The sequence below is a fragment of the Convolutriloba macropyga genome, chromosome 6 (assembly GCF_964194025.1).
Source record: "Convolutriloba macropyga chromosome 6, txConMacr16.3, whole genome shotgun sequence".
NCBI lineage: Eukaryota > Metazoa > Xenacoelomorpha > Acoela > Convolutidae > Convolutriloba > Convolutriloba macropyga.
This window is the reverse complement of record NC_134473.1, coordinates 56251788-56265320: the sequence shown is the minus strand read 5'-3', so window position 1 is coordinate 56265320 and position 13533 is coordinate 56251788. Positions and strand designations below refer to the sequence as shown.

General features: G+C 36.7%; 1 protein-coding gene across 3 annotated transcripts in view; it reads left to right on the top strand.

Moving 5' to 3' along the window:
* The window catches only part of LOC142341782 (protein Hook homolog 3-like), an 84468-nt gene that overhangs the window by 13056 nt on the left and 57879 nt on the right, over window positions 1-13533 (top strand). For all 3 annotated transcript variants that reach the window (XM_075393006.1, XM_075393005.1, XM_075393007.1), the window contains exons 9-11: window positions 9237-9319; window positions 9660-9724; window positions 10231-10314. In XM_075393006.1, the coding sequence (XP_075249121.1) occupies window positions 9237-9319; window positions 9660-9724; window positions 10231-10314 (232 nt within the window). The remainder of the gene's footprint in view (window positions 1-9236; window positions 9320-9659; window positions 9725-10230; window positions 10315-13533) is intronic.

Here is a 13533-nt window from a genome sequence, read left to right as displayed (position 1 = left end):
CTGCTACCCAACTAATGAAGTGGTAAGTTTTTGCAAAGAAAATACTTATTATGGCATTACAGAATGTCATCATCCCAGACCGTTTCGTGCATGCATGCATTCACGCATATTGTTTCTAGCGTAGTTTGTTTTTCTCTTTTCAAAGCGAGTTCTTTGCTCATGTGAAGTTTTAGTGTACTCAATGGAAAATTGAGGTCAATATTGATCTCACTGTTGTCATCTGAGTTTTGGTCTTCCAGGAATTTTCGCGCAACCGTGTGATCAGCACTAGATTAAAACTTTTAACGCCAATATTAGCCATTTTTGTTAATTTTGATATCAGTATGACAAAGGGGGTTGCCATCGCGTGTGCTTCACAGCGGAAATGTTGCAACCTACCAAAATAACCGTTTTTAACAGCCTTCATTAACTAATGGAGTTGCTATTCTTTAGGCTCTGTTAATTTTATGACTTGATTGGTTTTATTGTTAAGGTCAATCTGCGGTGTCAAAAGAAGAGAGAAAGGGAAAGTGTTTTTTGTCCATGCATTACTTTGATTTTCATACTTTTTTTTGAGGAAGTGACTTATTTCAATAAATAATAGTACGTCTAACAGAATTTATTATCATTTTAAGCATTTGTCCCGCTTTTACATGCAATTTTTTGTCATTTTGCCGTTTCCGGATAATATTCAAAATTTTGCTCCTAACGGATTTTTGTGCTACCCAGAGTTTTTAATTGCTCTCAAACGAAGTTTGTAGCAAGTATATTAGTCATGTCGGTCTTTTTATGCGACTTTTCACTTGACCGATTTTTCGTCTGACGCTTTTGACTTTTATTCCTCAAAAACGGGATAAACAGGAGCGCCCAGCGGGCATTCACTGCTCTTAGAGCCCCTTTCAGCTGTTTCAGCCCAAACTGTTTTGGAGACTTATACTAATGGTGTGGTGTGAAGGGCTGTTCTTAGAGGCTGAAGATCCGTCCATTGTTGATCCCCCCTCATTATTGCTCCGCGCTGTTAACCCCCCCCCCCCCCCGTTTCTAGCTACTGAAGAACAACCGCTCGCTAAAAACACAATTATAATACTTTGCAATTTTTTCAAGCTTTTTGAAAATTTTTGATTTTTTTATCAGCCCTAGGTCTCAAGGAACCTCCTCTAGGTTTTGATAATATGTTACTGCATAGTTTTTAGTGGTAATGAATGGTTTCAATATTTTAACATCACAAATTTTAGAATTTTTTGACAAAACGTGTAATTTTCAAATTTTTTGACAGTTACTGTTCCTTATTCAGGTTTTTCCAAACCCAGGGGCCCGAAAACATCCTAAGGGTTTTGATAATAGGTTACTGACAAATTTTTTATTGGACATGGTATAATTTTCCAATTTTTTAATGTCACAAGTTTTATCAGTTTTTTGATAAAACTTGCTTTCTTAAAGTTTTTTTGAAATTTTTTTGTTTTTTTAAGTATCTTCTGCCTCAAGAGCCAGGGAATCTGTTCTAGGATTTGAAAATGGGTTTCTGTAAAAATTATAGATGTAATGGAATATCTTGCCAGATTTTAACATCACGATTTTTCTCATTTTTTTTGACAATTTTTGCCATTTTTTGAAAAAAAAAATTTTTGACAATTTTAGTCATTATTCAGACTTTTTGAGCCTCAAGGGTTAGAAGACCTCTGTTAGGGTTTCATAATAAGTTAATAGAATGGATATCAATTTTTTAATGACTTGAGTTTTAGCAATATCTTCGATAAAATTCAATTTTTAATACTGGATAGTCTCTTGAGTCAATGAATTGTTTCTTAAGATATTAATACCTTGAGTTTAGCAATATTTTGTGAAAATTTTCCATTTTTCCAAAGTTTTTCAATATTTTGTCCTTTTCTGAGTTTAATGACCATTACTGACAAACGAAACTTACTGGCAAGTCTCGGAGATGGGTTGCTTAACAGAATTTTCGAGACAAAAAATTGCTTTTAATGTTTTTACTGCAAAGTTGAAAACTTTTTTCTGTCATTTTGCCTTTTTCGTTTTCTGTATGATTTATTTACTAACAAGGCTAGAAAACTAGAAGTTGCAGAGTCGAATCCCATCATGGAAAATATTCTTATCTCTGTTTCTCTCTTTCTCACACTTTTGCCGATGCCGCACTTCAGCTGCTGTTATGTGGCGTACTGTCATCATCTCTGATCCTCATTAACAATGAGTTATAGCCGAAATGTTTTTTATCATAAATGATCTAAAAGGCAATTTTAGGAAATCAGTGTTAATTGCTCTCAAAAGCAATTTGTAGCAAATATACTAATCTTGTTTGTCTCTTTTATGCATTTTTTTTGCTTGGCCGATTTTTCTTTTGACCCATTTGACTTTCGTCTTCAGAAACGGGATAAAGAGGTAGCGCCCAGTTTGTAGAAAGTTCTCTTAGAGCTTTCCAGCCCAATAGTCTTCAAGTATGCGATTAACAAACTGTTTTGGAGTCTTATACTTATGGTGTGAAGGGCGGGTCTAGGAAATTGATCCCACACCCCAATCCACTTTTGCACCCCCGCTGCGCTAACCTTACGCCCTTCAATTAATCTAAAGCTCGCCTCACTAAACCGTGACTAGCTACTGACGAATCCAACCGCTCGCCTGTCGTTTGAGAGCAATTCGCCCGACGTTAGTCGGTTATGATTTATGGTTTTAGTTGTTATTGCTTGTAAAATGTTGTGTTGTTGGTAAATTATTTGTTTTTCACTTTTGTAAAAAAAGCACTTAAATTAGGCCGTTTCATCAAAAGTTTTGGGGAGTTTTAATTTCCTCTCAAATGAAGCTTGTAACTTTTTATTTATGCTTTTGGTCTTTTCATGCATTTTTTAATGCATTCCTTGTGTGAAGGGTAGTTCTTCACCCGCTCACCTATTCCGCCTCCCGCCCCACCACTTCACCCCTCACTTCACCTCAATCCAACCGGAGCCTCAAGCGCTCGAGCCCACGGCCACTCATCACGCCCTCCCCTCCCCTTGCGCGCCTGCTTTCCCATGCACACCCTAACCCCTCCCCCATGTTCACCCCACCATCCCGTCCCCAAAACTCAGCGAACGCCCCCTGCCCCCTCAATTAATCTTAACCCAATATCCCTAAGGCGCAGCTAGCTACTGACAAAGCCAGCTGCTCGCCAGTCGTTTGAGTGAAATTCGCCAGATGTTAGTGGGTTATGTTTTTCTTTGGTTTTCCAAAAAACTTAATTTGACCGTTGACTTGGTTACTGTAGCTGTAATCATCAACTTAACAGATCAACAGTTCAATAAATCGCATTTGTAGCAAGTCTTTCTCTCATTCAAAACTTGAGCCGTTTGATATATTGACCGAACCACTGAAGCTCTCCCATCTTTATCTGGAGAGAACTCACTGATAAGCAAATACTAGTTGAGGTCAAATTTTTGTCTACTACAGCTGTGCATGCAGTTAAGAGATGGAAAACGGTAGCTTTCATTGAGGTGCTTATGTTCGGGCATTTTTTGCGATTAACATGGTCGCATGGCCGCTTATTGCAGTTGCTGGGACTAACAGAGCCAGTCGATTTAAAGCTACGGAGGACCCCAAGTGTTAGAAAAGTCAGTTTTCAAGTAAAACGCAGTTTTTTTGTGAGTGTTGCGAATGTCATCCTCAAAGTGTCAAGCCAACGGAATAAAACTGATCTCAACGTCACCATTTATGGTTATTTTGATCGTACTTCCTCTCCTCGGCAGCACTCATGGCAATAGCACACTCCTCCGCTGCACTTTAAATCAAGCTGGGTTGCAGATGTGAGGTGAAAGTAATATCACGTAGGCCCGCATTTCACTTAGACATGTTTATCGCAAGGACTAGAATTATTGTCGGGCAACAAAGCTTTTACTTGCAAATTAGAGGATACTAACACCACGGACATGGCACCACAACAGCGTTATCGCCCGGGGCATTTTCTTTAGCCATCATCAACTTTGACCACGGATAATCTGTGACTCTCTGATGGCTAGTATCATTGCAATGAAAGGTAATCTCCTATGCAGCAAGACAGTATTGGAGAATAGCAATCGCTCATTTTGGATCATCCATATGCGCTAAATTATTAAGAGGTTCCCGATTCTACTGATACGCTTCTTTAGACAAGAGGCAACAAAATTGGCAGAACCTATTACACCTATGATTTTTCTGCCATCAGACGAATTTCTCTTGACTGTGGTGGTATCCCAATCTTTTCATACCATGAACGTACCAGTGTTTTTAATAGCCGCACAGCGATAGCTGGGGCTATTATTGGCCTTCTCTTGGTTTTTTTTACAATTCAAAGAATTTGAATTGTATTGGGGCGCTGTCTTTTTACGACTCGAAGAGGAGTATTGGAGAAGTCCTTTTTTTAAATCACTTTTATTGGAGTGATTTTTGAAGCGCGAAATGAAACGCGTGAAAAAATTTGGAGTGATTTTGGTGCTGAATAAAAGTGAAGAGCGGAGCGAAAAGAGAGTGGTTTTTGTTCATACCGCTGTTTTTGAGAGAGCGAGAAATTGATGTGTGAAAAAATTTTCTCTAAGCCAGCGAAATTTTTTTGTTCACGTGCGGCCTTTTGAAGCACTTTTTTTTCATTTATTTTGGCTAAGAGGTTTGGTTATGATTTTGTTTTAATTTTAGGCTGGTTTCGGTAGTGGTTTGAAGGTTTTTGGAAATTCATATGAATTTTATGATAATTCGGAGGTTTTTAATTTTGCGGGCTGATTTTTGCGTTTTTATTGACGATTATTTTGTTTTACTGGCTGAAATGGGTATTGAAGAAACCCCATCTACTTGAGCAAATTTATGATAACAATTGGTTACAGTTTTGTGGGTAAGAATCATTTTTTTGTTGAGAAATAGGACAAAAAATGGCGAAAATTGGGACTATTTTTCCTATTTTTTTTGCAGTTTGTTTTTTTTCTGTTTTTAGCAAAGTTTCTTAGCCTACTATGACTTGCCTATTGTTTTCCGAGCATCTGGATACCCTATTTACTGAAGGGAATTTTTCTTTGGATTTATATGATTTTGAAATATTAAAAAATTTAGTAACTTTTTCCAGTTTTTCAGTGAAAGTTGTTTTTAAGAGCTTTTTTTCCATAATTTAGCCTAAAGTATTTTTTTCAAAATTCACGTAAATGGTTTTTGTAAGTACTAGTTGTTTTGATGAAGTTATTTTGGCAGAGATAGTTTTTTCGGTATCTCATTTATAACAAAGTTTGATCAGATTTTTTATCATATTTTAACAGATTTGATTTTATTGTTTTTACTTTTTCGTTTCATGGTTTTGTTTCAAGATAATCATAAATTAGTGAGGGCACGTTTTGTTTGATGAGTAGTTGGAGGGCGTTAAATGGATTTTCACTTCGAGTCGTTTCCGGAATTCTTCCGGCTATGTTTTTTTTTAAGATGTGTTCACACAATTTCATGATTTTTGAAGTCAAATTGGAGTAGTGATTTTGGTCACGCCGAAACAGGAAATGGAGCGAAAAAAACGAGTGGATTTGCGGCGTGAAATTTTTTTTGCTCTAAATTTAAAGTAGAGTGAGAAAACGGGGTTGGAACAAAAATTCGCTTTCTCGATAGTAGTTTTCTTGTTCACATGCGGCAATTTCACTTTGATTTTTACAGTTTTATTTACTTTAGGACTAACGTTTTATTGGTATAAATCATTTTTAATAGCCGCACAGCGATAGCTGGGGCTATTACTGGCTTTCTCTTGGTTTTTTTTATTTCGTCGTCATGATTTTTGTTACGACCATATGACGTCACCGCCACTTTTTGTTCATTCGTTGATGCAATTTCAACTGAATTGCATGTGTGACGTCATTTTTCGCTCTTAGTGGAGCGAGTTTTTTTGTTCATGCGCGTGATTAAATTTTTGGTCACACTTGACTTACCTCACTCTCAAAAATGACTTCCTCACTTTGAAATTGGCTTTTATTTACTTTAATTCAAAGAGATAAGGTCAAATGGGCGTGTGTCACTCTAAATGAAGGTTATTTGAGATCGGCAAATAGAGGCAGCAATAACTTATACAGATTTTTAATCAAAATGTAACAGATCAGCCTTCAATGAAAAGACGAATTTTTTTGGTCTGTCTTTTTTACTGTTTTTAATTTAGACTGTCGATCTACGAATCTATTGCGGCTATTTTCTGGCAATCTGCCAGCTATGTTTTCAGACTTTGGGAAAACTTCCGACACAGCTTGGAGCTTCTCTTCTGTAACTGCGATAATCCCATTATCGAGTTACCAACAATGCTAGTTTTGGTGTTTTGATCTCATTGGTGTTTGAGTGGCCAATGAGAACAACAACGGACTCAGAGTTTCCATCGCACACACGATTCACTGCCAATGGGGGAGTTGTTGGAGAAAAGTTCGCTATGCTGGGAGTAAGCAAAGGAAGTGAAAGAAGCTCTACTATGAATTTAAGTCTTGCGCTCATGATATTTTCATTGAGTGTTTTCGAAGTAAATTTGGAGTGTCTAACCTTGTTTTGGCATCTCAGTGCCTCAGTAGCATGCACAACGCTCACAGCTCCTCTATTGACAGCCACGCCAATTTTTTTTTGTTCCGAAGAGTTCATGAGCTTCAAAATTGGCCGCCCTCGCAGGACAATTTGCAACTAAATGCTGGATACCTTCAGAAACTGCTATTTTACTACAGAAACTGCTTTCATGCCAAGGTGATGCATATTTGCAGCTTTCCATCTTTCAAAACTCCTCATCAAATTTTGTTGCCATTGTTGATGACTTTTTCTGTTCGATACGCACAACGTACACTTTCTGAATGCTAACAATCTCTTCCAGTATCGAACGCAATCTCGTTGCATGATACAATTCTCTATAACTGATGTCAACAAAGCTGATCACCGACCAAGTAGTTTTACCTGAATATACCGCAAGGTTCGCAAATCTCTCCGCAAATTGTTTGCAGGTCGGTCAGTTTACGCATCTACTGTTGTACACATGCCATGAAATCGCTCTGTTGTAAAGAACGAACCAGCTCATCGTTCCGAGCTGACACATTGCGGTATCTTCTTAACTGTACTGAGTAGCGAAACGCATTGAGAATGTTCGTAGATCGATTTAGTCCAAATTCTCTCGTCATAATTAGGCCCCTCCTCCTCTTGGTCCGGGTAACAAGAAAATGGTTGCAATTGATCTTAAAAACGCATATTGTCGTGACCTATTTCAAGTTACGCATCTCTTGCGCCAATCCTGTTTAATTATCAGACAAAAAGTTGTCACTTTTGACAAAAAGTTGTCCTCATTCTGTTCAATGGAGCCATCAGCCTCAGATGATATAGGAAACGGCTGATTGTCTTTGAAAGATAGACATCTGTTTGGAATAGAACTATGACGATTGATTTGTAGATCGTTGTTCACTTGATGGGTGTTTTTGAATTATTAAGTTGGTCTGAAAACGTCTTGATGGGTAAATTGTACTTAATGACAAAATGGGGTAACCTAAATCTTATCTCCCCGGAGAAAGCGCTCTTCAAACATGGTAGATGGAGAAGGGTCACGAGGAAAGATTCATCCGGTTTTGATCTGGTGCCCTCGACACTTTTTTTTGCGTTCGCGCCACCGCAATTGATTAATTTGAAACCAAAAAAGGTGGAGAAACCGAAAAAAGAATTGCTTCTTTCAGACAAACAGTAAGTTGGGTTGCTCCAACCAATTGGAGCACGTGCAAAGCTTTTAAGTAATTTCAATATCATTATTTCTCTTGTTTTTTTGTGTTTGGATGTTATCTTGGTTTTTCACTTCTATCTAGGCAAATTACAATTTGTTTAATTATTATGAGGTTATGAATTGATGTATGATGTTTTCAATAATGCAACAGGCAAACTTTTTCAAATAGTTCTAACTCTTTACACTTGTGGTTTCTCATTTTCTCATTGCGTAATCCATAGCAGTAGCGATACAGAAAAGTAGCTGAAGAGAATTAGTGTTTCGTTAGTGCTGAAGATGATCATGAATAGCGGAAATTGTACGTTAGTAGGTACCTCATATCGGTGAAGTAATTTCCAATTTATGCGTTTGGATTTGCCTAATCGGCCGTTTGGTTGATCAACCAGTTCTTGCTCCTATTAGGAAACCGAATGTCCTTAATTTTGGCTGTAGGTTCTGATGCTGCCATAACACTGAAAAAAAATACCGACATTTTCTAAATACCGAATATCAGCATTTTTTACTACTGATTAAACCAAACTAAAATTTCCTAATACCTAAATGATCCATCAGTAACTCAGTCTAATGCATATAGTTTTTTGGCTGGTTCGCTCAAAATGGTTTGGTTGAAATCTTTATTTTGATTAACTGCTCTGATTAAGCTATGTTTGAAGCCATTATTCGGGTCCTGTTGGATTTTTTGTCAGACGTTTTGACTTTTCGAGTGATTTTTCATATTTGATTTTTGTGTGTCCTAAGTTGCTCTCATTCACAGTTTAAGCCGTTAGCTTAAATCGTGAAAATGGTTTTCTTTTTTTATTTTGAATCGTTGTAGTGGTAGGCAATAAGCTCAAGCTCTTATTGTAATTTTAAGCCCCAAGTCGGGCAGAATTGGCGGCCATACATTCATAATTAAACGGGAAATTTTAGGAGTTTTTATCTTATGCTCTAATTGTTGACGTTTTCTGTATCCTTCCATTTTAAATCCCTCTCCACCTCTCGGCTAGGCTACATTTTCTAAGATGGCTACTGTCAAACCTCGCCAGTAATTTTAAAGAAATTTGTCCGAAGTAAATGTGGTTTGTTATTGGCTATTTGCCCTGTTAAAAATCAATTCAACTTGTTTTAAAGAATGTTGCCATTGAGTTGAAATTTGCGAATGCCAGAAATGTGATCTGAAATGTGTATGAAATGGAAGATGTCAGAAAAGTTTTGAAATGTCAGAAACTTGTTCTGTTGCGAATCACCAGAAACGTGTTCAAAAATACGTCGAACGTGAAAAAGCAGATTAACCTCGGCAGCTATTTTTGATGTTTCATTTGCCAGATTTTCTTTTGTTTCCATTGTCAAAGAGGTGATCTGACAGAAATTTTTTGTGATTTGCGTACCAACTATTATTTCCTTTTTTAAATTTCGAATGCAATAATTAAACGTGTTCTATTAAAAAGCATTTCAAACTCTTTAAACATTTGAAATTATGATCTATTTTGCAATGTTATAGTGAATTTTGTACTCCAGGCATCAAAATGCCACCGTAATGTGTCTTTAATTTTATGTTATTTAGTGCGGCTATGTCAAGTATGAAGTACAAGAAGCTGCAAGAACAGTACGATGAGTTGACCCATGAGAACTACAGATTGGAAGCAAGTTAGTGTGGTGTTTCTTTACTGTCTGGCATCAAAAGTGTTGACTTTACCTTTTTAATTCTTACTATAAAGGAGTAACCATAGCGTCAAAGTTCATTCAATTAGTTTAATATTCGGGGGGGGGGGGTAAATTGACATGGGAGAAATCACGTGAAACCGTAAATCTGAACACGGCAGTAAACAAAAGTTATGAAAGACGCGGTATGCTCAAATTGTAAGCTTCTAAAATTGTGCCATTCGATCTGCGACTTGCCATTTTTACAATTTCTACGAACAAGGGTAAATGGAGACTTTTGGAAGTTTAATATATGTATTTCACTGATTGAGGTTGTTTATTTCAGTGAAAGATGATCTCAGGGGCAGATGTGAAGAACAAGAACAGGAAATAATGGAGTTACAAGATAAGGTAGAGACCATATCGCACCTCAATTTAATTTGAATTCAGAGTGCAGTTTGATTGGATAGTACTATTTTACTTAAATCGCAAAAAGCTTTAAATGAGGAAAATGAGGCAGTAGAGCTAACAGCGGACGACTGAAAAGTGAATTGGGACAATTAAATAAAATCTACTACTATTTAACTTGATTATCAACTTGATTTTGTATAAATTTACTAGGAGTAAACACTTTTTCTGTATGTGTATTAATTTAATAGTTCAAGTGTGCCATTTCAATAGATGTGGTCAATTTTTTTCATAAAACTACTAGTTTTAATGTGAAATGAATTTGACTTTCGATTATTTTCTGATAAGATTAGATGAGTAGCCGTACAAGAAGCATCGTTTTACATTTTCTGAAAAAGTCTCTGAATAGACTTCTGAATGAAAACTAGATTGGAGCAGAGCGATGGGTAAATCTACTAACATAAAAATTTTTGTTCTTTAATTGATAAATAAAATGTAATGTGTTTTAGGTGTCAGAGATGTCTGATCTTGCCAAGCATGCAAGACAGTACAAAGACGAAGTGGACGAGCTGCGTAGTGAAATCACTAAAACTGTAAGTCATTTCACTTCTTAGCGCCGTTGTTATCTGATCATATGTAAATGATTATTAACCGGGAAGCAATATTGAGGCTATTATTGGTATCATAGTGGTTTAAGGAATTTGAATTTATTTTGATAATTTTTGAAGTTGAAGTGGAGTGATGATTTTGGAAGTGAGAACGCTATGTTTGAACAAAGATTTGTTTTCAAGAGTTTTGTTCAAGTGCGGCAAATTGAATTTTCTTTTATTTTTTCCTATTTATCTCGAATAGGTTTTTTTCTAAATGGTTTTCCAAATCCATTCTTAGTTTTCTTATATCTATTTGTATTAAATCCTTAAAAGTTTTTTGGAATTGTAGTTGAACATTTGCCCTTCCATGGTTTCTAATTTGCCGTTCTGTGTTGCGATCACGCACCAAGACGTTATTGAGCTACTTTCTTATTGACTTCTACCACGCCGCAGCTGAATTTGTATCTGACGTCATTTCTACTTTCTTCTTATGAGTTTTTAATTGCTCTCAAACGAATTTTGTAGCAATATTAGTTGAGATCTTTTTTGCGATTTTTCGCTTGAACATTTTTTCGTCTGACCTATTTGACTTTTCGCCCTCAAAGACAGGATAAGCAGGTATCGCTGGAGGGCGTTAAGTTTTCTTAGAGCCTTACCATTCTCTATGAATGCAATTCACAAAAACTTTTGAGGAGACAATTTTCATGGTGAAAGGGCGGGTCTTTAATCTTAAAAATTTGAACCCCTTAGTTACCCCACTCACCCCACCCATCCCTCACTCATGCCAACACAATTCCTGTTCAGCCTCCTCCACATGTCGATTTGGACCCCCAACTCGTCGAGTCCCCCCAACTCTTGCCCCCCTCTTACTCAAAGGAATTTTTCAATAGCACTTCTTTGTCTCTGGTCGTGGTCTTTTTATTTAAAGGTCTGTTGGCTATATTTTATGGTTGCCCTAAATTTTTTGGAATAGAATTTTTAAATCTGGAGAACAAATGTGGCCAAAGACTCGAAAAAAAACAGTGAAAAAAATTTAGTTGACGCACAAAGACTGTCGCTCGCTCTAAAACCTTGCCTTGAATCTGCTCTTTTTTGTTCCCTTGTGGCTTCAGTGCGACTAAATTTACCACTCAAATTGACATGCTTGACTTCAAAACGATCAAAATATTTGGTTAGATTTTAAAAATCATGCGCTGAAGAATTCCGGAAATGAGTTGAAGGATGAAGCTGTCTACGTTAACTAACGTGACGAACATGCGAGAGTATTCTTTAATTATTAGGCTTTTCGTTTTACTGACGCTTCTTTAGTTCTAAATTGCTATGAGATTCATCTGTGACGCCCCTTTCGTTTTTCATCAAAACAATTTTCGTCAAAATTATTATTGGTAAAAAAGTCGTTGAAGACAAGAAATTCGTAGCCCCATACTGGTTTAAGAAACACAGATTTTCACGCTGAACGGCACTAAAAATCCAGAGCTAACGAGGTACAAAGTTAAATTAATTTAGAGTATGTTCAAAAAGTTCTGAAAAATCAAGGCATATTTTCAAATTACCACACAAAACTTCCAACAGAAACCACTAATTCTTAGCTATAAATTATGTTCTATGGGGTCCGGGAAAAGATCTGAACCATATACTGGTTACTTAAAATCACAAACTGTTATTTGGGTCGAAGCTGGAAGAAAACTTGTCATATTTTTCATTTTTAATTACTCTCGTAGAGAAGCAATTATTGTAAACGTGTGTGCTTTATGCAAAATTTAATTTTGACCGTTTCGACTTTTCGAGTGATTTTTTCGTCCTTGACTTTTTGCGTTTCGCGTGATCTAAAATTCTCTCTCAACCAGAATTTCAAGCATCTGAACTCAATTGGCGGCAATTTAATACTAAAAGTCAAATGAAAAGTGCGCCGAAACTGGTGCCATTTTTTAAATTTAAATCTTAATAGTGGTATACGTTAACCTCTAATGTGGTTATTTGAAGCCCACTATTGAACTTCTTAGTCCCATTTAGGCTCCCTTCCCCCGGCTGAAGCAGGCTGCAATTGATTAGAGCTCCCACTAGTTTTTCGAGAACGATTCTTCCGACGTTTAGTCGGTTATGTTTTGATAATTTGGTTATGTTTATGTTGCCAAAAGCAAAAAGGCACAAACCGAAATATACAATGAAGTATCAGACCGACATATGCGTGCCTCAATCCTATTTGGATGGCAAAAACGGAGAACATTGGCCTAAATTGATAAAACTTGTATTGATAAAAATTGCCATTACACTTAGAAACAACTATCATAGCATCTACTAGCAACCCAAAATGGTCAAGAAAATGGTCTGCCAAAGCATTTCATTAAAATATGGAGTCTGCATTGGAAATGCTGCATGTAACAAGGGTTGCGCTAGCTTACACAGGAACGAAAGAACCTCAAACCAGTCTGTTCTCTGTGCTCTTCGACGTTGTTTTGCGGTTTAACCTAAGCACTGAGTTCTAACATGTGACATCGATCAGGCACTCGACCACTACTCGCCTCTTCGATTTGTAAGAAACTCAGTACAATTCTAATTGATTCTTCGAATAAGAGGTGTTCAAAATAATTGCAGTCATTATAGATTGCTCTGCCGGAAGAGTTTACGCCTGGAGGGCGCTAAGAGTAATTTTCCATTGTTTTTTTATCACGCAGAAATGAAGTTGAGCGGCAATGTTTTCTCGATCAGTATGAAAGCGAAGAAATAGAAAAATATTTGAATAATTCTTATTCATTGGAGAGCAATTATTATGTATGTCCAAAATGTGACCGTTCATAAATAATTTTTGGTTTGATTTTTTTCCAGCGAATAGTCAATTTATGGGCTGCTTTTATAAAGAAAATGAGACCGCCATGTCATTTGGGGAAAATCAATTGATTTTCTTCGCTTTCTTCTTCAGACGTTTTGAGTTATTCTCGAGAAGTGGTCTTGATAACGCCAAAACATGATCTGGATAAAAAAGCAGGTGTTTTGTTATTGCTCCCAGAACAAAATTCTTAGCAAATATTGTAATTGTGTTTGATCTGCTTGATCATGCTCTAAAATGTTCTTATCAAGTCATGCGATTTTACACGGTCATCTCGCGTAAGTTGATTATTGTTGAACTTTGCAGCAATCTTTGCAGAATAGAATTTTTCTAGTTAGTCGTTTTCACCGCCTATAATTCTTGCCACAATTTGAGAGCTCTTGAATCCTCAAAAC